Source organism: Neofelis nebulosa, chromosome 4, assembly GCF_028018385.1.
Source record: "Neofelis nebulosa isolate mNeoNeb1 chromosome 4, mNeoNeb1.pri, whole genome shotgun sequence".
Lineage (NCBI taxonomy): Eukaryota > Metazoa > Chordata > Mammalia > Carnivora > Felidae > Neofelis > Neofelis nebulosa.
The window spans coordinates 163,214,756-163,241,477 of NC_080785.1; the positions used below are offsets into that span (position 1 = coordinate 163,214,756).

Consider the following 26,722-nt stretch of genomic DNA (forward strand, 5'->3'; position numbering starts at 1 on the left):
AGGGTTGATTTGTGTCCTGGTATGTGATCTATTCTGGAGAATGTTCCATGTGCACTGCAGAAGAATGTATATTCTGCTGCTTTAGTATGAAATGTTCTGAATATATCTGTTAAGTCCTTTTGGTCCAGTGTGTCATTCAAAGCCATTGTTTCCTTGTTGATTTTCTGTTTAGATGATCTGTCCATTGTTGTAAGTGGGGTGTTGAAGTCCCCCACTATTATGGTATTATTATCAATGAGTTTCTTTATGTTTGTGATACATTTATTTATATATTTGGGTGCTTCATACTTGGAGCATAAATGTTTACAATTGTTAGGTCTTCTTGGTGGATAGACCCCTTAATTATTTTAAATTTTTTTTTTAACGTTTATTTATTTTTGGGACAGAGAGAGACAGAGCATGAATGGGGGAGGGGCAGAGAGAGAGGGAGACACAGAATCGGAAGCAGGCTCCAGGCTCTGAGCCATCAGCCCAGAGCCCGACGCGGGGCTCGAACTCACGAACCGCGAGATCGTGACCTGAGCCGAAGTCGGACGCTCAACCGACTGAGCCACCCAGGTGCCCCGACCCCTTAATTATGATATAATGTCCTTCCTCATCTCTTGTTACAGTCTTTATTTTAAAGTCTAGATTGTCTGATATAAGTATGGCTATTTTGGCTTTCTTTTGTCTACCATTAGCATGATAGATGGTTCTCCATCCCCTTACTTTCAATCTGAAGGTGTCTTTAGGTCTAAAGTGGGTCTCTTGTAAACAGCATATAGATGGATCTTGTTTTCTTATCCATTCTGTTACCCTATGTCTTTTGATTGGATCATTTAGTCCATTGATGGTAAGAGTGAGTACTGAAAGATATGAGTTTATTGCCATTATGTTGCTTGTAGAGTTGGAATTTCTGGTGGTGTTCTCTGGTCCTTTCTAGTCTTTCCTGCTTTTGGTCTTTTTTTTTTTTTTTTTTTTTTTTTGGTTTGTTTCATCTTTTCTCCCCTCAGAGAGTCCCTCTTAAAATTTCTTGCAGGGCTGGTTTAGTGGTCATGAACTCCTTTAATTTTTGTTTGTCTGCAAAACTTTTTATCTCTCCTTCTATTTTGAATGACAACCTTGCTGGATGAAGAATTCTTGGCTCCATATTTTTCCAATTCAGCACACTGAATATATCCTGCCACCCCTTTCTGGCCTGCCAAGTTTCTGTGGACACGACTGCTGCAAACCTGATTTGTCTTCCCTTGTAGGTTAAGGACTTTTTTTTTCCCCTTACTGCTTTCATGATTCTTTCCTTGCTTGAGTATTTTGTGAATTTGACTATGATATGCCTTGCTGATGGTTGGTTTTTGTTGAATCTTATGGGAGTCCTCTGTGCTTCCTGGATTTTGATGTCTATGTCTTTCCCCAGGTTAGGAAAGTTTTCTGTATGATTTACTCACATAACCCTTCTACCCCTTTTTCCCTCTCTTCATCTTCTGGGACCCCTACGATTCTGATGTTGTTCATAATCATTTTTAATGAGTCACTGATTTCTCTGAATCTTAAATGGTGCTCTTTTGCCTTAGTCTCCCTCTTTTTTTCTGCTTCATTATTCTCCCTAAGTTTGTCCTCTATATCGCTGGTTTGCTGCTCTGCCTTATCCATCCTTGCCAGTGTGGCATCCATTGGAGTTACAGCTCAGTTCTAGCATTTTTTATTTCATCCTGACTAGCTTTTACTTCTTTTATCTCTGCAGAAAAGGATTCTAATCTGTTTTTGACTCCAGCTAGTATTCTTATTATTGTGATTCTAAATTCTGGTTCAGACATCTTGCTTTTATCTATGTTGATTAATTCCCTATCTGCCATTTCTTCCTGCTCTTTCTTTTGGGGTGAATTCCTTCATTTCGTCATTTTGAAGGAAGAAAAGGAACTAATAAGGTAAAAAAACTAAAATTAAAAAATTAAAAACACACACACAGAAAAAATCAAATAAATGTTACTAGATCCTGGGTGGTTTTGGTCTGGTTATTGGAAGGAGCTTGATAGATTAGAGAAAAAAGGGGGAAAAACAGAAACAAAAAGAAAAACAAGAAAAAAAAGGAAAACATTTGAAAATTTGAGAAAATGAATACAATAAAATAGAATAAAATGAAATGATGGAAGTAAAATAGAATTTGAAAATTTACAAAAAAGTAAAAAATATGTAGAAAAAATAAAGAAAATATTTTAATAAAAATTGAAAATAAAAATAAATTTTTTCTCTTTCTGTATTCAAGAAAAAGAAATGAAAAGAAAAAAAGAAAATTGAATAGATAGACCAAGACTAAAATATGATTGAAATTACATCGTTTTCTCCTAAAAGTCACTATGAAGCATTTTATAGTCCGTAAACTAAGCAGGTGGAGAGACTTGTGGTTCCTGAAGAGCGAGGTTGGCCCTGTTGGGCGGGGCTTGGTGTAACGGCTCCGTTCTCCACTAGATGGCGCTGCTTAGTTTACTGGGGTGAATTGTGGCGCTCCTAGGTGTGTGCGCGCATGCGTGGGAGAGGTGAAATGGCGTCAGGCAGCTACCCAGGCTCTAGTACCGCAATTCTGTGTCTCCCCGAGCAGCAATCGCACGCCTGTCCTTTGTCTTCGGCTTCCATCCACTCCCCACTCTTTCCCTGTCCGTGACCAAGCCATCAGGCTGCAGGCGGCACCTCCCTGCTGAGTTTTATCTCAGATGCGGCTTTGTTTCCTGACCCCTTGCTTCTGAGGGGCTGTGGTTTTGTCCCGCTCACACCTTCTGGGGGAGGGTCTCACCGAGCAACGGCCGGTGCTGGCCGCACCCAGGACCGTTCGTGGGACTGTGCCGCCTCCGATGCCCAGAGACTGCGGCTGGGCGCCACCCCGCCCCGGAAAAAGCTCCCATGATCTGTAGCAGCAGCGTTTCAGGGATTATGGAAAATCGCCACACACATCTGGCACGAGGTTTCCCCTTAACGCCCTTATTCCAGCATCAGCAAATGTGGTTGTTCTCCGGTCTGCTGGCACCTTTGCCTGTGTGGGGGCCGCACAGCCTCTACCGGCTGTCCTCCCAGCAGGGGAACCGCCTCTCCCCATGTGGCCCGAAGCCCCCCGGACTCCACTCTGCTCCTGGGGATTCGCCCTTCCCACCAGAGCACCCCCAGGTATGGAACTGGAGAGTTTCAGACTCTGCGCTCCCCGTTTGTAGATTCGTAATGGCATTTAAACCCTCTCCTTTCTCCTTTCTCCCTTTTTAGTTCAGCCCCTGTGGCTGTTTCTACTTTTCCACTTTCTCTCCAGCTGCTTTGGGGGGGGGGGTGCTTTTCCCATACTCTCCCCCATCTCTGTCCTCTCTGCACAAGCAAAAACAACTCCCTGCCCTCTGCGGCTTCTCTCTCCCCCAGTTCACTTCTCCACGTGGTGTACCTGCTGAGTTCTGTGGTTCAGGTTGTGCAGATTGTTGTGTTAATCCTCAAATCAGTTTTCTAGGTGTGCAGGATGGTTCAATGTTGATCTGGCTGCATTTCATGAATACAAGATGCAAAAAAACCTTTCATGCTCTCTTTTATTTTTATTTATTAATTTTTTGGTGCAAAAAGGTGATTAAAAAATTCTTTTAATGTTTATTTAACTTTGAGAGAGAAAGAGTGTGAGCATGGGAGGGGCAGAGTGGGAGGGAGACAGAGGATCTGAAGCAGGCTCCAGGCTCTGTGCTGACAGCAGAGAGCCCGATGTGGGCTTGAACTCATGAACCATAATATCATGACCTGAACTGAAGTCGGATGCTTAACACTGGCTGAGCTACCCAGGTGCCCCAGAAGGTGATTTTATTAAAGCATGGAGACAGGACCTGTGGGCAGAAAGAGCTGCCCATGTGTGTTTATTTTAGAAATTACCAGTGAGGAAGAGGTAAGAAGCTTCTATAATTGTCATTTTTTTTTCTCCTGAATATAAAGATAATTAGATAAAACACACTCAAATGTTATCTTTTACATGTACCATGCCAAATATTTTGTATTTATTATTTTAAATCCCAACATTACCCTGAAAGTGTAATTATCCAGGTGTATTTGCTTCTATTTCCTTCTTTTTCTTCACCAGCCTTTCTGGGGGCTCGAATGTTCAGAGACCTCCATATCAGGCAGGGTTAGCTAATTAAGAGATACTTTCTCTTTAGGACTATGAGGATGCACATTTAACAATTTTATTTATTTGCATAAGACCCCTTATATATCATTCTCTCTCCCACTATTCTGTTTAAAAAAAAAAAAGGGGGGGGGGCGCCTGGGTGGCTCAGTCGGTTAAGCGGCCGACTTCGGCTCAGGTCACGATCTCTCGGTCCGTGAGTTCGAGCCCCGCGTCGGGCTCTGTGCTGACAGCTCAGAGCCTGGAGCCTGTTTCAGATTCTGTGTCTCCCTCTCTCTGACCTTCCCCCATTCATGCTCTGTCTCTCTCTGTCTCAAAAATAAATAAACGTTAAAAAAAAAAAAAGCTTCACTCTAGCTTCAGAGAGGAACATTTGAGAAAATTGCAGCAATGTATTTTCCCAGCATACTTATTTTTCTTTCTCCTGTAGGGTAAGAGTCAAGGAATTTGTGAAACATTTTAAATCCACCACTACCATGAGTAGCAAGTCACATATTCCAAATGAGACAACTGCAAGACTGTGGTCCCCCAGCAGCCTGGTTCCCTGAGTGTGGCACGGGACCCCTGTGCCCAGTGTCTGTTAACATCAATGACATATGCGCATCTGTCTAATTCGTGACAGATTCACACAAGCCTCCCTTTGATCTGGCAGCATTTTCTAAACTTGATTTCAGGCCCTGCAGATGTGCTCTGTTTTGATGTTAGTCAGTACACCCTACGAGGGAGCAGACAGGCATGGGAAACTGAAGATCAAGGCATTGACGAGTATAGAGCAACTTTCATGCCTAACCCGTTAAGGGAGACCTGAATCTGTGAGGTTCATTTCAAAAGGACTCAGGAGGCAAGACGAGGAGTGTTGATTGACCAAAGATGATACATGATATACAATGTTCATTTTTGGATAATGCTGAAAAACAGTTTATTGTTTGAACAAGTGATGAATGCAGGACTCAAGATGTATCCTGCCTTCTAAGAACACAACCCTCAGGGGACCACCTATTTAATTAGGGAGCGTTACTCTTTTATGGAAGTATTTTAGCCAATAAATGAAGACAGAACTAGAATGTCAGCTTTCTGTGACTCCCAGCGGATTAGTGGATCCAGACAATAGTTATTTCAAGAAGCAAGACAGTATATATCTAAAGACATACTTTAAAAGTTTGCACCCCCCCTAAAAAAACAATTGAGACTAAACCTAATTAGGCTTCTAGACTAGAGGTAGGCAGACTTTTTCAGTAAAGAGCCAGATGGTAAATATTTTATTTCAGTAAAGAGCCAGATGGTAAATATTTGTAAGCCTCTGTCACAAGTACTCAACTCAGAGGTAGCATACAAGCTACATGCATGAGGTATAAATGAATGGTTATGTTCCAATAAACCTTTATTTACTGTATCTTGTCCATAGGGCTGTATTTTCTCAAACTGTATTCCAGAGTACAACCTCAATGATTTTATTCTATTTTTTTTAACGTTTATTTATTTTTGAGACAGAGAGAGACAGAGCATGAATGGGGGAGGGTCAGAAAGAGGGAGACACAGAATCTGAAACAGACTCCAGGCTCTGAGCTGTCAGCACAGAGCCCGACGCAAGGCTCAAACTCACGGATCGCGAAATCATGACCTGAGCCGAAGTCGGACGCTTAACCGACTGAGCCACCCAGGCGCCCCATCAATGATTTTATTCTAGAATTATTTACTTGGAGGCATCTTAACAGGATTTTTCAGTCCTCTTTTCTATTCGTTAAGTACCTCTACTTGACAAAGAATTGATAGAATATAAGAACTTGGGACAAGATGGTGTGTGTGTGTGTGGGTAAGTGTTGAGGGAAATGCAAAGCAAGAAAGGGAGAGGAAAAGAGATGGGAGAGAGGGACGCAGGAGAAAAAGATAGATGTATTTAAGAAAGTTTCTCTTAAGTTTTGTTTTCTTGTCACCTCCATCTTTTCTATCAAACCCCTCAGGAACGTGAAATCAGGAAACTTCTCAGCTACTACAGAATTCCTCCTCCTGGGACTGTCAGAGGATCCACAACTGCAGCCCCTGCTATTCTGTGTGTTCCTGTCTATGTACCTGGTCTCTGTGTTCGGGAACCTACTCATCATCCTGGCCATTGTGTATGACTCCCACCTCCACACCCCCATGTACTTCTTCCTCTCCAACCTGTCTTTTGTTGACGTCTGTCTCACCTCCACTACCATCCCAAAGATGCTTGTGAACATCCAGACGCAGAGCAAATCCATCAGTTACACAGGCTGCCTCACCCAAATCTGCTTTGTCCTGACTTTTGCTGGATTAGAAAATGGAATTCTGGTAATGATGGCCTTTGATCGATTTGTGGCCATCTGTCACCCATTGAGGTACAAGGCCATCATGAACCCCAAGCTCTGTAGGCTGTTGGTTCTGCCATCTTTCCTCATTAGTGTTCTGGATGCCCTTCTCCACACTTTGATGGCACTGAGGCTGTCCTTCTGCACAGACCTGGAAATTCCCCACTTTTTCTGTGAATTAGCTCATGTCCTCAAGCTTGCCTGCTCTGATATCCTCATCAATAACATCCTTGTGTACTTAGTGACCAGCCTGTTGGGTGTTGTACCTCTCTCTGGGATAATTATCTCTTACACTCAAATTGTCTCCTCTGTTCTGAAAATCCCATCAGCTGGTGGAAAGTATAAGGCATTTTCCATCTGTGGGTCACACTTAATAGTTGTTTCCTTGTTCTATGGGACAGGTTTTGGGGTATACCTGAGTTCTGCAGCTACTCACTCCTCCCGGAAGAGTGCAATAGTATCAGTGATGTATACCGTGGTCACCCCCATGATGAACCCTTTTATCTATAGTCTGAGGAACAAGGACATGATGGGGGCTTTGAGGAAGCTCATCTCTAGAATATCAGCTTCCCATTAATGTGTCAGCTGCTTTGGGCTTACACACACTGCTGCAATTTGACAGAGAAATAATGTGCAATCCAGAAAGCCTGACCAACATTGAATATATGAAACCAGAGGTCAAGTGGTGAGGGTAAGAATTTTGGAATCAGACCAGCTGGGTTTGAATCCTACCTCTGCTGAAACATAGCCATGTGACCTTTGACAATTTATTTTAACTCTCTAAACTCGGTTTCCTCGTCCATAAAATTGGAATGATTATATTAGTTTATATTTGGAGGGGGTGTGAGATACTTCAACTCAATCAGTGAAGATGCATGCCTTCAACTAAAATAAAGCAAAATTCTCAACTCCAATAGGGTCAGATGATAAAAACAATTATCTTTCCTTACAAAAACTTCAGGGATGGGGCGCCTAGGTGGCTCAGTCTGTTAGGTGTCTGACTTCGGCTCAGGTCATGATCTCACTGCTTGTGAGTTTGAGCCCCGTTGAGTTCGAGTCCCGGGTCGGGCTCTGTGCTAACAGCTCGGAGCTTAAAGCCTGCTTCAGATTCTGTATCCGTTTGTCTGCCCCTGCCCTGCTCTCTCTCTCTCCCCCTCCTCAAATATAAAAATAAATAAATAGATAAAACTTCAGGGATATTGTAGGTCCAGGCAGAGAACCACAGGGCTGCATTTCACTCTGCCATGGGTTGGCTTTTGCCTACAGTCGTCTTCCTGGTGGTCCCTGATGCCTGCAACAGTGCAGAGACCTTTCAGACCCAGAAATGAAAACCAACAGCCTCTCCTTGGGTTTCTTTTCAACACAAACATAATCGTTCCAAGGAGACATCCAGAAGGCATTGTTTTTATCATGAGCCCAAATTGAGATAAGTGTCCTGTATTGGTGTCCTATTGCCATTGTAACACCTTACCACAAGCTTAGCAGCTTAAAACAACACGAATGAATTCTGTTGCTGTCTGAAACCAGCTACATGAGCTAAAGTCAAAGTGTTAGGTTCCTTCTGAAAGCTCTTTTGAGAAAAAGCTATCATTTAATTGGTACAGAATTTCTGCTTGGGATGATAAAAATGTTCAGGAGATGGATAGTGGTAATAGTCATACAACATTGTGAATATTCTTAATGCCATGGAATTGCACACTTAAAATGGCTGAAATAGTAAATTTCATGCTATACATTTTTTACTACTCCTCCTCCCCCCTAAAAAAATTCATTCCAATGTACCAAAGCGTTAAACACAAGAATCAGAGAGGTTAAATATTTCAGAAGATGATATAAGAAAATATTTTTATTACCACAGAGAAATTAAGCATTTCTTAAAAGAATGAGCACAATCCAAAAGGTAAAGACTAAGAAATTCAAGCATTTCGGGGCACCTGGGAGGCTCAGTTGGTTAAGCATCCTACTTCAGCTCAGGTCATGATCTCGCGGTTCGTGGGTTCAAGCCCCGTGTCGGGCCCTGTGCTGACAGCTCAGAGCCCGAAGCCTGCTTCAGATTCTTTGTCTCCCTCTCTCTCTGCCCCTCCCCAACTCACGCTCTGTCTCTGTCTCTCAAAAATAAATAAATGTTAAAAAAATGTTTAAAAAGAAATTCAAGCACTTTACAAATGAGCCACTAAAGCAAGTGACTCATTAAATGAAAATTCAGAAATGTTCTTTCAATATCACAAGAATAAAAAAACAGGGAAAATAAACTTCCCCGAAATATTTCCTGATGAGATCTTGCTCACCCTGCCAGTATCAATATGATTTTAATAGCACAGACACACCTATTAATATGTTCCAGCACAATAAAAAATCAATCCTTTTCTTCCCTCCCCTGGTAACCACATTCTACTTTCTGTCTTTATGAATTTGCCTCTTCAAGTTACCTTAAACTAAAATTATACAATATTTGTCCTTTTTTTTTTTTTTAAAATTTTTTTTTTCAACGTTTTTTATTTATTTTTGGGACAGAGAGAGACAGAGCATGAATGGGGGAGGGGCAGAGAGAGAGGGAGACACAGAATCGGAAACAGGCTCCAGGCTCCGAGCCATCGGCCCAGAGCCTGACGCGGGGCTCGAACTCACGGACCGCGAGATCGTGACCTGGCTGAAGTCGGACGCTTAACCGACTGCGCCACCCAGGTGCCCCTATTTGTCCTTTTTTATCTGGCTCATTTCACTAATGTTTTCAGGGTTCATCCGTATTGTAGCACCTGTCAGGATTTCATTCCTTCTTATGGCTGAATTATGTATATATGGTTCACACCTACAATTCTCAGGCTTCCTGATATCATTGATTACATACAGATGCCATTGGTTCTATCTTAAAATTTTTTTTAAATGTTTTTTCATTTTTGAGAGACAGAGACAGATTGTGAGCAGGGGAGGGACAGGGAGAGAGGGAGACAGAGAATCTGAAACAGGCTCCAGACTCCAAGCTGTCAGCACAGAGCCCCATGCGGGGCTTGAACTCACAAACTGTGAGATCATGACCTGAGCCAAAGTGGACCCTTAACCAACTGAGCCACCTAGGTGCCCCCATTGGTTCTATCTTTAAAAAAAGGAAGACTGGAACTCAGCCGAGGAGGGCATGTCCACATTTGCAAGCTCTGTGATATAGATGTGAGCAGAAACAGAGAAATGAGTGGTGAACACCTAGACTCATAAGATCAACCATCTGGAATTCCTCATTTCTATTGTTTTAGTTTTAAGAGAATTTGCACTGCCTTGGGATCAGAATGACAATATAATTGTTTGGCTAATGAAGAGCTTTGGGTATTGATCCTCCAGAGGCACAGAGACTATAAATTGTGACATCCTCACTCAACAGCCCTGCCCCAGTAAAGACGCAGCATACCTGTGTCTCATCCCAGCAATGATCCCTTTCGCCCAGGGGCCTGGTGCTTCACTTGGTCCCTTTCCTCTTCCTATGGATAGAGCTCTGGTCTCTATCATTCAACACCTAGCAGAGACGACCTGCATTATTCCACAGTGATGTCACCTAGGTAAACCGATGTCCCATAGTATTTGGAAATGAGGGCCTGTATTTTACTACGTTTATCCAGCAGAAACTTTGAGAAGAGTACATACATAAAAGGATTAAAATCAAGATATCTGTTTGCCTCCTTCCTGTCTTCTATCTCGTTGACATGTTCCCTTGTATCTTTCCTCCAATCCCCAAATAGTTATCATTCTGCCAGTCCCCTATTCTCTCTCTATAAGGAAATACTATTTTCCTTCTCAGTAAGAACATGTTCATTTGCAAATACGGTGATTGTTACCAAGAGGTAGCTTGGGCATTTTCCCTCTAACTTTTAATTCCTTATTTCTTTGCCAGGCTGTGAGGTCTCTGTGGAAGGAGCTGGAGATCCAGATAGACTTATCAGTCTGATTACCTGTTTCTTGTAATAAAGCTATCAAATGGTTTTGTATTTTATTTTACTTTTATTTATTTTTTTTAACATTTATTCATTTTTGAGAGACAGAGAAAGAGCATGAGCGGGGAAGGATCAGAGAGAGAAGGAGACACAGAATCCAAAGCAGGCTTCAGGCTCTGAGTTGTCAGCACAGAGCCCAATGTGGAGCTTGAATTCATGAATTGTGAGATCACGACCTGAGCCAAAGTCAGATGCTTAACCAACTGAGCCACCCAGGTGCCCCCAAATGTTTCAAATGATCAAAACAGAATGAGTAGTGTAATTTTAAAAATGACGACTCCTCAACTCTTTCCAGAATTAACAAATGTTTACTCGTTGCTTTACTAACTTTAAATCTTTCTTCAAAATAACAAAATAATATGCATAAAGAAGGCATCTCTCCATTTAAGTCTTTCCTTTCCCAACATGGTGCTTGCATTTGGTGATACTCCTGCTTGCCCAGGAATCAACATTTCATTGCCTTGTTACCACATCATTTCCATCAGATTCATCAACAATATGGAACTCAGAAATGAAACAAGTATTCTAGAATTTCTTCTCATGGAAGTGACAGAGAATCCAGAACTGCAGTCCCTCATCTTCAGCCTGTTCCTGTCCATGTATCTGGTCACCATCTTGGGAAATCTGCTCATTGTCTTGGCTGTTAGCTTGGACTCCCACCTCCACACCCCCATGTACTTCTTCCTCTCCAACCTGTCTTTTGTTGACATCTGTCTCACCTCCACTACCATCCCAAAGATGCTTGTGAACATCGAGACACAGAGCAAATCTATTAGTTACACAGGCTGCCTCACCCAAATCTGCTTTGTCTTGGTTTTTGCAAGTTTGGACAGTTGTATTCTTTCAGTAATGGCCTATGATCGCTATGTGGCCATTTGTCATCCACTGAGGTACAATGTCATTATGAACTTCCATCTCTGTGGCCTGTTGATTCTTCTTTCCCTGTTTATTAGCATCATGGATGCCCTGGCGCACAGTCTGGTGGTGTTGCAGCTGACCTTCTGTGCAGACCTTGAAATCCCTCTCTTCTGTGAAGTTGTTCAGGTCATCAAGCTCGCCTGTTCTGACACCCTCATCAATAACATCCTGATATATTTTGCAACTAGTATATTTGGTGGTATCCTTCTGTGTGGAATCATTTTCTCTTATACTCAGATAGTGTCCTCTGTTTTGAGGATGCCACCAGCAGGTGGAAAGTATAAAGTACGTGTGGGTCTCACCTCTCAGTTGTCTTTGTTCTATGGGACAGGTTTTGGAGTCTACGTTAGTTCTGCCCTTGCTGACTCTTCCAGAAATGCTGCAATGCTTTCAATGATGTACACTGTTGTCCCTCAAATGATGAACCCTTTCATCTACAACCTGAGGAACAGGGCATGAAGGGAGCCTTGAGGAAACTGATAAGTAGAACTTCTCTTCTGTGACTGTGTTATCTGTGTGGACTGGGGTTTCTAGAATGAGTCACGGTGACAGAAATATTGGGTGAGCCAGAATGCCTGATTCTTGCATCCCCAAGTTCTTCTAAAATGACTATAGAACACAATGGGTAGTTTCATCTTAACTTTGGGTTGAAACTTTACTTGTTCTTTTTTTTTTTTTTTTTTTTTTTAAAGTCTTTTTTTTTTTTTTTTTAATTAAATTTTTTTTTTTTTTTAACGTTTATTTATTTTTGAGACAGAGAGAGACAGAGCATGAATGGGGGAGGGTCAGAGAGAGGGAGACACAGAATCCGAAACAGGCTCCGGGCTCTGAGCTCTGAGCTGTCAGCACAGGGGCCCGATGCGGGGCTCGAACTCACGGACCGCGAGATTGTGACCTGAGCCGAAGTCGGCGCTCAACCGACTGAGCCACCCAGGCGCCCCGAAACTTTACTTGTTCTTTGTACAGTTCTGTGATGTTTCAAGAATGAGTTCCATTGTCAAACTCAGTTTCTTTGGTCAGGTCCATAAAGCTGAACCCAAGGTAGGGCATTTAGTGATTTTGTTTGAACACTCAAAGAAAAGAAGTTGGATGGATCATGGAGAGGATCCAAATAAGTCTGTTGTCATAGAGACAAAATTCTGCCAATTCCATAGATTATTATACTTTTTGAACTGCACCTCGAAAATAAGCCTGCTATGACACACAGGAGGAGCTGATCTTTTATACCTAATTTGGCAATTGCCTGAGTGATCACTGGTAAACTGTATCTGTGCAAAGACACTATCAGCATCTATTACACTCAGTTTCATCATCTGTAAAATTGCTATAATCTGATTATCTCAGTGGCTTGAGATGATAGTGAAATGATTTATCTTAATTAGTAAACAAAACAAAACAAAACCCTTTGTTCCTGCTAAAAGAAAGTAACTGTGCCTCTAAAAGACACAAGCAATAAAGAATGTTATATATATATTTTTAAGTTTTTATTTTAATTCCAGTTAGCTAACATATAGGGTTATATTAGTTTCAGGTGTACAATATAGTGATTCAACACTTCCATACATTACCTGGTGCTCATCATGAGAAGTGTCCTCTTGACCCCATCACTCATTTCACACATCCTCGCCCCCCCACCTCCCCTCTGGTAATCATCAGTTTGTTCTCTATAGTTAATCTATTTCTTAGTTTGCCTCTCTCTCTTTTTTTCCCTTTGCTTGTTTGTTTTGTTTCTTCAATTTCACATATGAGTGAAATCATACAGTATTTATCTTTCTCTGACTGAGTTATGTCACTTAGCATAATATTCAAGTGCTCTGAATGGCAAGATTTCACTCCTCTGAAGCAGACTCCAGGCTCCGAGCTGTCAGCACAGAGCCTAATGTGGAGCTCGAACCCATGAACTGCAAGATCATGACCTGAGCCAAAGTCGAAATTTTGAATCTGGCCATTCATGGAGCCCTTGAATATATGATATGATATGATATAAAAAATATAATATAATAATATATATAATATACCATGTCTTTATCCATTAGTCTATCAATGGACACTTAGGCTGTTTCCATAATTTGGCTATTGCAAATAATGCTGCAATAAACAGCAGGGTGCATGCATGCATCTCTTTAAATTAGTGTTTTTGTATTTTTTCGGTAAATATCCCGTAGCACAATTACTGGATCATGGGGTAGTTCTATTCTTAACTTTTTGAGAAATCTTCATACTGTTATCCACAGTGGCTGTACCAGTTTGCATTCCCACCAACAGTGCATTACGGTTTCTTTTTCTCCACATCCATGTCCATGCCTGTGGTTTCTTGTGTTACTGATTTTAGCCAAGGAATGTTATATTATTTTTTTTAATGTTTATTTATTTTTGAGAGAGAGAGACTGAGCATAAGTGGGGGAAGGGCAGAGAGAGGGAGACACAGAATCCGAAGCAGGCTCTAGGCTCTGAGCTGTCAGCACAGGGTCTGACGCAGGGCTCGAACACACAAACTGAGATCATGACCTGAGCCGAAGTTGGACACTTAACCGACTGAGCCATCCAGGTGCCCCTGGAATGTTATATATTCTTAAAAAAATTTTTTAATGTTTATTTATTTTTGAGAGAGATAGAGACAGAATGCGAGTGGGTTAGGGGCAGAGAGAGAGGGAGACACAGAATCCAAAGCAGGCTCCAGGCTCTGAGCTGTCAGCACAGAGCCCAATGCAGGGCTTCAACTCACAAGCTGTGAGATGATGACCTGAGCCGAAGTCGGACGCTCAACTGACTGAGCCACCCAGGCGCCCCAGAAATGTTATATATTCTTGATAACTACTTAAGAGGTAGGGAATATAGAGGAAAAATTATTCATTTTTCCATGTGGTGATTGTGTCTAGGGCTTGTTTCCATCACAGGCACTGATGGCTGCAACAGATACAGGCATCTTATCCAGATATGATGCCCGAAGACAGACGTCTGTCGAACTCTGGCTCTATTGTTACTTGACATTGCCTGGAATCATCCTGAATATATCCCCTTTAATCTATTCCCTGAGAATAGGATTGTATGCCATCCACTTAATGTAACCTTGGTGTGGCAAAAATAATTACTGATTGTATGAAATGTAACTCCTGCTGATGAGTCTACCCTCAAAAGCATTGTAAGCACTTAGGACAACGCATGACAGGTAGCAAGTACTCCACAAGATTTAACTGTTATCATTGTGTTCCATATTTTACATGGCTTAATATAGCCTATATATTCTTAAGTCTTGTCTTCTCGCATATTTTTACCGCTGGCTTCAGCAATTTGCTTCATTTTGTTATACTTATTGTTTTTTAATATTTATTTGTTTTTGAGAGAGAGAGAGAGAGAGAGAATGAATCTGAAGCAGGCTCCAGACTTTGAGCTGTCAGCACAGAGCCTGATGTGGGGTTTGAACGCATGAACCATGAGATCATGACCTGAGCCAAAGTCAGACACTTAACCGACCGAGCCACTCAGGCACCCCTCTTTAATTTCTTTCATAAGTGTTCTATAGTTTTCAGAGTACAGATCTTTTACCTCTTTGGTTAGCATCATTCCTAGGTATCTTACTGTTTTTGGTTTTAAATGTATTATTTATATCAATATATACGAACTATACTTTCACAACTAAAATTGGTATCAGACTTACTGATGTCATTCTTTGGATAGAGATCCCTTCATTAATAGCTAAAAAAAAAAAAAAAAAAGCAGACTGCATTTCAATTAGTGAAGGATGGTGTACCTATATTTGCAAAGGATTGAAATGGAGATGAACAGACCCAGATGGACATGATGTACACCTGGCCTTATGGGGTCAAGAAAGCACCATCTGTAATTCCACCGTTCTAGAGTCTTGGTCTTTAAGGATTTACACTGCCCTGGGATCTCTGGGACAATAAAATTTCTTGGTTAATAAGGAGCTTTGGAAATTAAACCTCCAGGGATACAGAGACTGCAATCTGCCTGTGCCCATCTCGTTCAACAATTCCTCCCGTGAAAAGTAGTAGCATACCTGAGTCTCCTCCCATAGATGATCTGTCTTGTTAGGAGCTTGGGTCTCACTCAATCCCTCTGCCCTTTCTGAGGGCAGATCTTCCATACGGTACATCAGAGATGGCAGTCATCCTTCCACTATGATGCCAACCAGGTAACCTCACACCCCTTACTCAATGTTTGGAAATGAGGGCAGGTATTTGACTACAGGTTCATCCAGGGGAAGCTGTGAAGAGAGCACACACACCACATGATTGAAACCAACTCACCCAGGGTCCTCCCGTTTGTCTGTTGTCTTCTTCACGTGTTTCCTCATGCTTTTTATTAATGCTCCATTTACTAATATCATATTCACTCTCGAGTGTGGCCAGGACCATTTCTTCCTGAATAGAAATCTGTCTTTCAAAAAACATGATGACTGTTATAAAATTTTCTGACATTTACTTGCAGTTTAGAAGTGGTAGGAGGGCAGGAAGTTTGGAAAAGTTCACCTTGACATATGTATGTATTATCTCAGTTGTCTGCCTATGACATCTCTGGGGATCCAGACAGACTCTTAAGCTGCCTCACCAGTTTGTTTCTCTTTCTAAAATCACCAAATGTTTTAATAAACAGAACATCATAAACAATGTAATTGTAAAAAATTACTACCTAGTCATCCTTTCCAGACTTAACAATTGTTGATGCCCTACTATATCAGCTTCAGTCTTTTTCATTTTTAAAGAAACAGAATAATACACATACAGAAGGCACCCATATCTTATTCCTCTCTATTAGTCTCCATCCCATCCCAAGACGGTTTTTGCCTCCAGTGATGCTCCTCCTGCCAATCTCGGAAACACACATTTGATTAAATCTATCTTTTCCATCAGATTAATCACCAATATGGAATCTAGAAATGACACACATGTTTCAGATTTCCTTCTCATGAAAGTGACAGAGGATCCAGAACTGCAGTCCCTCCTATTCAGCCTGTTCCTGTCCATGTACCTGGTCACCATCCTGGGAAACCTGCTCATCATCCTGGCCGTCAGCTCGGACTCCCACCTCCACACCCCCATGTACTTCTTCCTCTCCAACCTGTCCTTTACTGACATCTGCTTAAGCACAACCACGATCCCAAAGATGCTGGTGAACATCCAGGCCCAGAGTCAGAGCATCACTTATGCAGGCTGCCTCACCCAGATCTGCTTTATCTTGGTTTTTGCAAGTTTAGAAAGTAGTCTCCTTGCAGTAATGGCCTATGACCGCTATGTGGCCGTTTGTCATCCACTAAGGTACACAGTCATCATGAAGCCCTGCCTCTGTAGTCTGCTGATTCTACTCCCCCTGTTCATTATCATCGTGGATGCCCTGGTGCACAGTCTGATGGTGTTGCAGCTGACCTTCTGCACAGACGTCGAAATCCCTCTCTTCTTCTGTGAGGTTGTTCAGGTCATCAAGCTCGCCTGTTCTGACACCCTCGTCAATAACATCCTGATATATTTTGCAACTAGTGTATTTGGTGGTATTCCTTTATGTGGAATCATTTTCTCTTACACTCAGATAGTGTCCTCTGTTTTGAGGATGCCACCCGTGGGCAGAAAGTATAAAGCGTTTTCTACGTGTGGGTCTCACCTGTCAGTTGTGTCTTTGTTCTATGGGACAGGTTTGGGGGTGTACATTAGTTCTGCTTTTACTAACTCTTCCAGAAACACTGCAGTGCTTTCAATGATGTACACTGTTGTCCCTCAAATGATGAACCCTTTCATCTACAGCCTGAGGAACAGGGACATGAAGGGAGCCTTGAGGAAGCTGATAAGTAGAACTTCTCTTCTGTGACTGTGTTATCTGTGTGGACTGGGGTTTCTAGAATGAATCAAAGTGACAGAAATACTGGGTGATTCTGAATGTCTGATTCTTGCATCACCAACTTCTTCTAAATTGACTAGGTAACATCATGGGCAACTTGGTTGTAATTTTGGGTTGAAATTTGATTTGTTCTTTGTATAGCTCTGTTGTATTTCAAAAATAAGTTTTCATTCCTAAGCTTGGTGTTTTTGGTAGGTTCCTCACAAGCTGTCCCAAGGCAAGGGTTATACTGAAATGTTAAAAGAGAAGTGGGAGAAGTTGGATAGGTTAGGAAAAGGATCAAACAAGCTTGTGTTTTATAGCAGAGATTTGATTCTGCCTAATCTCATGGGTAGGGCCATGTGGATTATACTCCAGAGACAAACCAATTGTGAGACATGGGAGGAGCTGTTCTTTCATACTCCAGTAATTCCTGATACCTGTCACTGGTAAACTGTGTCAGTGCAGGGTTAACATCAACATTCACTATACTCAGTTTTATTGTCTACAAAACTGTTATTATGTGATTATCTCAGTGGTTCGAGATTTTGGTTACACCTTTGATCCTGATCAGTGAGGAAGCCATCGTTTCTACTAAGACAAAGTAATGCTGATTGTAAAATGCCAAAATAATAAAGATATTTGTATTTCCCTGATGATGAATGATATTAAGAAATTTTTCATATGTCTGTTAGCCATCTGGATTACTTCTTTGGAAAAATGTCTATTCATGTCTTCTGCACATTAAAACATTTTTTAAATTTATTTATTTAAATTCAAGTTAACATACAGTATAGTATTGGTTTTAGGAGTAGAACCTAGTGATTCATCACTTACATGTGTCACCCAGGACTCATCCTAATAGGTGCCCATCACCCATTTAGCCCATCCTCCCACCCAGCTCGCCTTCAGCAACCTTCAGTTTGTTCTCTGTATTTAACTTCTCTTATGGTTTGTCTCCCTCTCTGTTTTTATCTTAGTTTTCTTTCCTTTCCCCTATGTTCATCTGTTATGTTTCTTAAATTCCACATACAAGTGAAATCATGATATTTGTCTTTCTCTGACTAACTTATTTCACCTAGCATATTTTTAAATTGGGTTATTTTGGGGGGGGTGGAGTTTTATAAATTCTTTACATATTTTGCATACTATCTCTTTATCAGATATGTCCTTTGTAAATATCTTCCCCCATTCCATAGGTTCCCTTTTAGTTTAATTGTTTCCTTCACTGTGCAGAAGCTTTTTATTTTTACAAAGTCCCAATAGTTTATTTTTGCTTCTGTTTCCCTTGTCCAAGGAGACATATCTAGAAAGAAGTTGCTACAGCCACTGTCAAAGAGGTTGCTGCCTGTGTTTTCCTCTAGAATTTTTATGCTTTCAGGTCTCATATTCAGGTCTTTAATAACTTTGAATTTATTTTTGTTTATGGTATAAGGAAGTGGTCTAGTTTCATTTTTTTGCACGTTGCCATCCAGTTTTCCCAACACCATTTGTTTTTTGCATTGGATATTCTTTCCTGCTTTGTGAAAGATTAATTCACCATATTGTTGTGGATTCATTTCTGGGTTTTCTATTCTTTTCCACTGGTCTTTGTATCTGTTTTTGTGCTGGTACTGTACTGTTTTGATTACTACAGCTTTGTAATGTAACTTGAAGTATGGAAATGTGATGCCACTGGTGTTGCTTTTCTTTCTTGTTTTTCATTTTACAATCAGAAAGAATGAAATCTTGCCATTTGCAACTACATGGATGGTACTGGAGGGTATTATGGTAAGCGAAATTAGTCAGAGAAAGACAAAAATCATATGACTTCACTCATATGAGGACTTTAAGAGACAAAACAGGTGAACATAAGGGAAGGGAAACAAAAATAATATAAAAATGGAGGGGGACAAAACAGAAGAGACTCATAAATACGGCGAACAAACAGGGTTGCTGGAGGGGTTGTGGGAGGGGGGATGGGCTAAATGGGTAAGGGGCACTAAGGAATCTACTCCTGAAATCATTGTTTCACTCTATGCTAACTAATTTGGATGTAAATTTTAAAAAATAAAAAATTTTTTAATTAAATCCAAGTTAGTTAAAATATAGTGTCATATTGGTTTCAGGAGTAGAGTTTAGTGATTCATCACTCACATATAACATTCAGTGCTCATCCCAACAAGTGCCCTCCTTAATGCCAATCACCCATCTAATCCATTGCCCTACCCACCACTCCTACAATAACCTTCAGTTTGTCCTCTGTATTTAAGAGTCTCTTATGATTTGCCTCCCTCTCTGTTTTTAACTTATTTTCAGAATTCCTTTGGCTATATGGGATCTTTTATGGTTCCATACAAATTTTAGGATTGTTTGTTCTACTTCTGTGAAAAAATGCTGTTGATATATTGATAAGGATTGCATTAAATGAATAGATTGCTTTGGGTAGTATAGACATTTTAACAATATTTGTTCTAATCCATGAGCATGGAATGTCTTTCCATTTCTTTGTGTCTTCAATTTCTTTCATCAGTATATTATAGTTATAAAAGTCTAGGTCTTTCACCATTTTGGCTAGGTTTATTCCTAGGTATCTTGTTGTTTTTAGTGCAAAACAAAATTGTAAATAGGATCAATTCCTTATTTTCTTTTTATGCTGCTTCATTATTGCTTCATATAAATGCAACTGATTTCTGTACATTGTTTTTGTGTGCTTTACTGAATTTGTTTATCAGTTCTAGCAATTTTTTGTTGGAGTCTTTTGGGTTTTCTGTTTAGAGTATCATGTCATCTGCAGATAGTGAAATTTATTTCCTCCTTGCTGACTTGGATACCTTTTATTTCTTTTTGTTTCTGATTGCTGTGGTTAGGACTTCCATCACACACAAAAATAAACTCAAACTGGATTGAAGAACTAAATGTGAGACCTAAACCCATAAAAGTCCTGGAGGAAAACACAGGCAGTAACGTCTTTGACAATGGCTGTAGCAACTTCTTTCTAGGTATGTCTCCTGAGGCATGGGAGACTAAAGCACAAACAAACTGTTGAGACTTCATCAAAATAAAAAAGGTTCTTCATAGCAGAGAAAACAACAGAACTAAAAGGCATCCTATGGAATGGGAGAAGAGATTTGCAAATGACACATCTGATAAAAGGTTAGGATCCAAAATATATAAAGAACTTATAAAACTCAACACCCAAGAACTAAATAATCCAAACAAAAATGAGCGGAAGACATGAATAGACATCTTTCCAAAGAAGACATCCAGATGGCCAACAGACACATGAAAAGATGCTCAATATCACTGACCTTCAAGGAAATACAAGTCAAAACAACAATGAGGTATCACCTCATACTTGTCACAATAGCTAAAATCAGCAGCACAAGAAACAGGTGTTGGTGAGGATGTGGCGAAAGAGGAACCCTCTTGCACTGTTGGTGGGAATGCAAACTTTTGCAGCTACTGTGGAGAACAGTGTGGAGGTTCTCAAAAAGTTAAAAATAGAACTACCATATAATTCAGCAATTGTACTAACAAAAAATACAAAAAATACTAAACCAAAGGGATTCATGCACCCCAATGTTTATAGCAGCATTATCTACAATAGCCAAATTATGGAAACAGCCCAAGCGTGCATTGATTGACGAGTGAATAAAGAATACAATGAAATATTACTCAGTCATAAAAAGGAATGAAGCATTGCCATTTGCAACAATAGGGATGGAGCTAGAGAACATTATACTAAGGGAAATAAGTCAGTCAGAGAAAAATACCATATAATTTCACTCATGTGGTTTAAGAAATAAATGATGGGGCACCTGGGTGGCTCAGTCCATTAAGTGTCTGACTTCAGCTCAGGTCATGATCTCGCAGTCCGTGAGTTCGAGCCCCACATCAGGCTCTGTGCTGTCAGTTCGGAGTCTGGAGCCTGCTTCGGGTTCTGTGTCTCCCTCTCTGACCCTCCCCCCACTTGTGCTCTGTCTCTCTCTGTCTCAAAAATAAATAAAAACATTAAAAAAAATAAAACAAATGAGCAAAGGGAAAAAGGAGAGAGGCCAAACGAAAAACAAACTCATTTATTCTGTTTTACTTTTCTTCTTTTAAAAATTTAAATCCCAGTTAGTTAACATATAGTGTAATAATGATTTCAGGAATAGAATTTAATGATTCGTCACTTACATATAACACCCAGTGCTCATCCCAGCAAGTGCCCTCCTTAATGCCCATTGCCCATTTACAAAGAACAAACCTTCCATTTGTTCTCTGTATTTTAGAGTCTTTTATGGTTTGTCTCCCTGTTTTTATCTTATTTTTGCTTCCTTTCCCCTTTGTTCATCTGTTTTGAAGAAACAGACTCTTAACTATAGAGAAGAAACTGGTAGTTACCAGAGAGGTGGTGGGTGGGTGGGGCTGGGTTAAATAGGTGATGAGGACCATGATGAGCACCAGGTGATACATGGAATTATTGAATCACTGTATTGTGAACCTGAATCTAATATAGTACTATATGTTAACTAACTGAAATTTAAATAAAAACTAAAAAAAATGGGAAAAAAAGAGTCTCTTCAACAAATGGTCTTGGGGAAACTGGGCAGCCACATGCAAAAGAATGAAACTGGACCACTTTGTACACCATACACAACTTTCATGGTTTTTAAGTATGCAATTTAATGGCAAAATTACATTCACAATATTGGGCAACCATTGCGTCTGTTTTCACAGCTTTTCAGGATCAAACAGAAAATCTGTAGCCATTTAGCAATAACTCATTCTAATGTCACACAACCAGCCCTTGACAACCTCTAGTCTACTTTCTGTCTCTTATGATTTCTCCTACTCTAGATATTTCATATAAGACACATCATAAAATACATGTACTTTTGCATCTGGCTTATTTCACTTAGCATGATGTGTTCAAGGTTTGTCCATGTTTTAGCATGTTTCAGAACTGCATTCCTTTTTTTGTTGCTATATTTGTTTTATTTTTATTTTTTTTTAATTTATATTCTAGTTAACATACTTGGGGAGTAGATAAAGAAGACATGGTATATATACACAATGGAATACTACTCAATGATGAAAAAGAATGAAATCTTGCCATTTGAAACAACATGGTTGGAACTAGAGGGTACTATGCTAAGTGAAATAAGTCAGTCAGAGAAAGACGTATATCATGATTTCACTCATATATGGAGTTTGAGAAACACAACAGATAAACATACGAGAAGGGAAGGAAAAATAAGATAAAAACACAGAGGGAGAAAAACCGTAAGAGACTCTTAAATACAGAGAACAAACTGAGGGTTTCTGGAGAAGAGTTGGGTGGGGGGATGGGTTAAATGGGTGATGGGCAGTAAGGAGGGCACTTGTTGGGATGAGCACTGGGTGTCTTATGTACGAGATGAATCACTGGGTTCTACTCCTGAAGCCATCTTAACACTGTATGTTAAATAACTTGAATTTAAATCTAAAAATCTTATTTAAATATATACATATAATATAGCATAAAATATATACTATTTAAGATATATTAAAATATATATAATAGATATATGAACTTGCACACTGTATTCTTACATCCCAAATAGGTACCAAAATTCTTGATGTCATTGATTAGAGAGCAATGTCTTTGTCCACAACTAAGACAAGAAGACTCTTATCCAATTAGAGAAGGATGGTGTGTCATTTACCAAGCATTTGAAATGGAGATGAGCAGACATAGGTGAGGAAAATTACATGGTGTGCACCTGGACACACAGGGTCAGGGAAGTCCTTCCTTCCAGAGTTTTGGTCTTGAAGGATTTGCACTGCCCTGGGATCTCAGTGACAATAAAATTGTTTGACTAATGAGGAGCTTTGGAAATTGAATCTCTAGGGATACAGAGACTGCACTGTGCATGTGACCACTTACTTATTTCAGCAATCCTTCCTATGAAAAGTAGTGGCACATCTGAGCCTCCTCCCATAGATGATGCATCTTGCTCAGGAGCTTAGGTCTCATTCAGTCCCTCTGCCCTTTCTGAGTACAAATCTCCCAGATGGTGCATTCGAGGGTAATGTCAATCATTATTACACTGTGATACCAGCCAGGTAACCTACATCAATGTTTGGAAATGAAGGCAGATGTTTTACTACAGGTTCATCCAAGGGAAGCCATGAAGAGAGTACATGTATTAGATGATTAGAACCAACTTATCCAAGGTCCTTCTGCCTATGATATTCTTCATATGTTTCCTTGTACTTTGCACCAATTCTCAGGTGTCTCCATTAATTAATGTTGTATCCACTCTCTAGTATGGCTAGGACCATTTCTTCCTAAGTAGAAATCTGCTTTTTTAAAAAAACAAAACAAAACAGGATGACTGTTAAACAAGTCTGTGGCATTTACTTACAATTTTGTGGCAGTGAGAGGACAGGAAATTTGGTAAAGTTTACCTAATCTTCCTATTCCTGGTTCTCGACATAATTGTATATTATCTGAGTTGCCTACCTCTGAGGTCTCTGGGGATCCAGACAGAATCTTCAGCTGCCTCCCCAGTCTGTTTCTCTTCATAAAATTACCAAATGTTTCAAATAATCAAAATGGTACAGATAGTGCAATATTTGAAACTAGCTACCTCTTGATCCTTGTGGGAATTAACAATGGATGACCCTCTGGTGTATCAGCTTCAGGTTTTGTTAAAGGAACAGAATCACATGCATACAGACGGCACCTTCTTCTTAATCCTCTCTGTTAGTCTCTGTCTAATCCTAAAACAGTGTCTGTCACTGGTGATGCTCCTCCTGCTGGTCTAGAAAACACACATGTGATTGTGTTGTCACTCCATCTTCTCCATCAGATTCATCGACAACATGGGACCCAGCAACAAAACAGCAGTTTCCGAATTCCTTCTTATGCAAGTGACAGAGGATCCAGAACTGAAGCCCTTTCTCTTTATTCTGTTTCTGTCCATATACCTGGTCACCATCCTAGGAAACCTGCTCATCATCCTGGCCGTCAGTTCAGACTCCCACCTCCACACCCCCATGTACTTCTTCCTCTCCAACCTGTCCTTTACTGACATCTGTTTAAGCACAACCACGATCCCAAAGATGCTGGTGAATATCCAGGCACAGAATCAGAGCATCACTTATGCAGGCTGCCTCACCCAGATCTACTTTGTTCTAGTTTTTGCTAGTTTGGAAAGTTTTCTTCTTGCAGCAATGGCCTGTGATCGCTATGTGGCCATTTGTCACCCACTGAGGTACACAGTCATCATGAACTCCCGCTTCTGTGGCCTGCTGATTCTAGTCTCCTTGTGCATTAACACTGTGGATGCCCTGATGCACAGTCTGATGGTGTTGCAGCTGACCTTCTGCACAGACGTCGAAATCCCTCTCTTCTTCTGTGAGGTTGTTCAGGTCATCAAGCTCGCCTGTTCTGACACCCTCGTCAATAACATCCTGATATATTTTGCAACTAGTGTATTTGGTGGTATTCCTTTATGTGGAATCATTTTCTCTTACACTCAGATAGTGTCCTCTGTTTTGAGGATGCCATCCGTGGGCAGAAAGTATAAAGCGTTTTCTACGTGTGGGTCTCACCTGTCAGTTGTGTCTTTGTTCTATGGGACAGGTTTGGGGGTGTACATTAGTTCTGCTTTTACTAACTCTTCCAGAAACACTGCAGTGCTTTCAGTGATGTACACTGTTGTCCCTCAAATGATGAACCCTTTCATCTACAGCCTGAGGAACAGGGATATGAAGGGAGCCTTGAGAAAACTCATGGGTAAGATACCATTGTTTTTTCAGGAGTGTGTTGTTTAATTTCCCTATACTTGTTAGTTGCCATTTTTCCTTCTTACTTATTTCTAGCTTCACACTGTGATGGTCAGAAAAGACACTGTACGATTTCAATATTTTAAATTTATTGAAACTTGCTTTGTGGCCTTGATATGATCTATCCTGGAGAAGAATGGGTCTTGTACTGTGGTTGGATGGAATGTTTACATATATTGGTTTTGTTTGTTTATACTGTTTTTCAAGTTCTCTCATTGATCTATCCAAGGGCACTAACCTTTGTGGAAAGTGATGTATTGAAGTCTCTAAGTATCATTGTGGAAATGTGTATTTCTTACCTCACATCTGTCATGTTTGCTTCATGTATTTTGAGGCCCTGTTGTTTAGTGTATGTATGTTTATAATTGTTATATCATCTTGATTATTGACCTTTTAATCCCTGTCTCTGTGCATCTATTTATTTTCCATCTTATTTTCTTTGTTAATTTTAATATTTTTGGCTTAAAGTCTATTTTTCTTCTCTGATATTAGTTCTTTTTTGGCAACGAATTGGCTGGAATCTATTTTTCTATTTTTTCATTTAAAACCTATTACTGTTTGTGGATCCATAGTGAGTGTCATAAACAACCTATATTCACATCATGTTTCCTTTTTTTTTTTTAATTTTTATGTTTATTTCTTTATTTTGAGAGAGAGACAGAAAGAATCGGGGGTGGGCCAGAGAGAGGGGGAGAGAGAGAATCCCAAAGAGGCTCTATACTGTCAGTTCAGAGCTCGACGTGGGGCTGGAACTCACAAAGTATGAGATCATGACCTGAGCAGAAACCAAGAGTCTAATGCTAACCAACTGAGCTACCCAGATGCCCCATTCACATCTTGTTTCCTTTATCTTTCTTCCAATCTCTACCTTTTGATTGGAGAGTTTAATTACTTACTTTTAACATACTTATTGATAAGGAGATACTTAATTTTTCCTTGAAAAATTTTATTTTGTTTATGTCTGATACCTTTTTATGTTCTTTATTTCTTCCATGATTGCCCTCCTTTCTTCCTTGCTGATTTATTGTGGAAATATTTTGGGATCCATTCTCATTGTCTTTTTGGAATATATCCAAATAATTGTCTCTATGGTTATCATGGGCATTACATTTTATATGCTAAATTTATAAAAATATAGTTTGAATTCATGCCAGTTTTATTTCAATAGCATGCAAAACCTCTGCTCAAAACCTCTGCTGTTATATTGCTTGGTCCTTTCTTTGTGTCACAAATTAAATATTTATCCATTGTTGCCGATAGTATAGATTTAAAATGTTTTACATTTTTTTTTACAACCAATGGGAAATAAAAAATGGAATTATTAACCAAAAATACAGTACTGTTTTTTATTTGTCCATGCATTTATCTTTATCAGAAATCTTTATTTTTTTCATACAGCATTGAATTACTGTGTAGTGTCTATTCATTTTAACCTGAAAGAATCTGTTAGATATTTTCGTAGAGCAGGCTTAGGGGTAATGAACTCTTTCAGTTTCATTCTTCTGAGAATGTTTTACTTCTCCCTCATTTTTGGAAGAAAAATTTTGTTAGATATGAAGTTGTTGGTTGACAGTTTTTTTCAGCACTTTAAATACATCATCCCAATGCCATCTGGCCTCCATGGTTCTGATGATAAATTGGCTGTTCATCTTATTGAGGCTCTATCGTATGTGCAGAGTTGATTTTCTCGTAAGTTCTTGTACGTGATGAGCTCCTTTCAAGATTCTCTTTTTCCCTTTGGCTTTGTC

The 26,722-nt window shown here is 40.1% G+C and overlaps 2 protein-coding genes across 3 annotated transcripts; both read left to right on the forward strand.

Moving 5' to 3' along the window:
* Positions 1-10,922: 10,922 nt before the first annotated feature.
* LOC131511061 (olfactory receptor 7G1-like) lies at positions 10,923-17,442 on the forward strand. Of its 2 annotated transcripts, XM_058728894.1 has the most exons (2): positions 10,923-11,410; positions 16,709-17,442. In XM_058728894.1, the coding sequence occupies exons 1-2, from the start codon at positions 10,923-10,925 to the stop codon at positions 17,163-17,165; spliced, it is 945 nt and encodes a 314-aa protein (XP_058584877.1). In that variant the 3' UTR covers positions 17,166-17,442. The 2 variants fall into 2 exon arrangements, with proteins under 2 accessions (XP_058584877.1, XP_058584878.1); XM_058728895.1 differs by lacking the exon at positions 10,923-11,410 and having other exon boundaries at positions 16,215-17,442.
* Positions 17,443-23,993: 6,551 nt separating this feature from the next.
* On the forward strand, positions 23,994-24,962 carry LOC131511072 (olfactory receptor 7G1-like). Its single transcript, XM_058728908.1, has one exon. It carries the CDS (start codon positions 24,009-24,011, stop codon positions 24,960-24,962), a length of 954 nt encoding a protein of 317 aa, XP_058584891.1. The 5' UTR covers positions 23,994-24,008.
* The last annotated feature ends 1,760 nt before the right edge of the window (positions 24,963-26,722 follow it).

What these genes read in the sequence shown, in the direction of transcription:
- LOC131511061 (XM_058728894.1), top strand. Translation starts at nt 10,923, where the DNA reads ATGGAACTCAGAAATGAAACAAGTATTCTAGAATTTCTTCTCATGGAA. An exon ending in CTGGCGCACAGTCTGGTGGT is followed by an intron (nt 11,411 to 16,708) that starts GTTGCAGCTGAC and finishes CCTGGTGCACAG; the next exon opens with TCTGATGGTGTTGCAGCTGA.
- LOC131511072 (XM_058728908.1), top strand. Translation starts at nt 24,009, where the DNA reads ATGGGACCCAGCAACAAAACAGCAGTTTCCGAATTCCTTCTTATGCAA.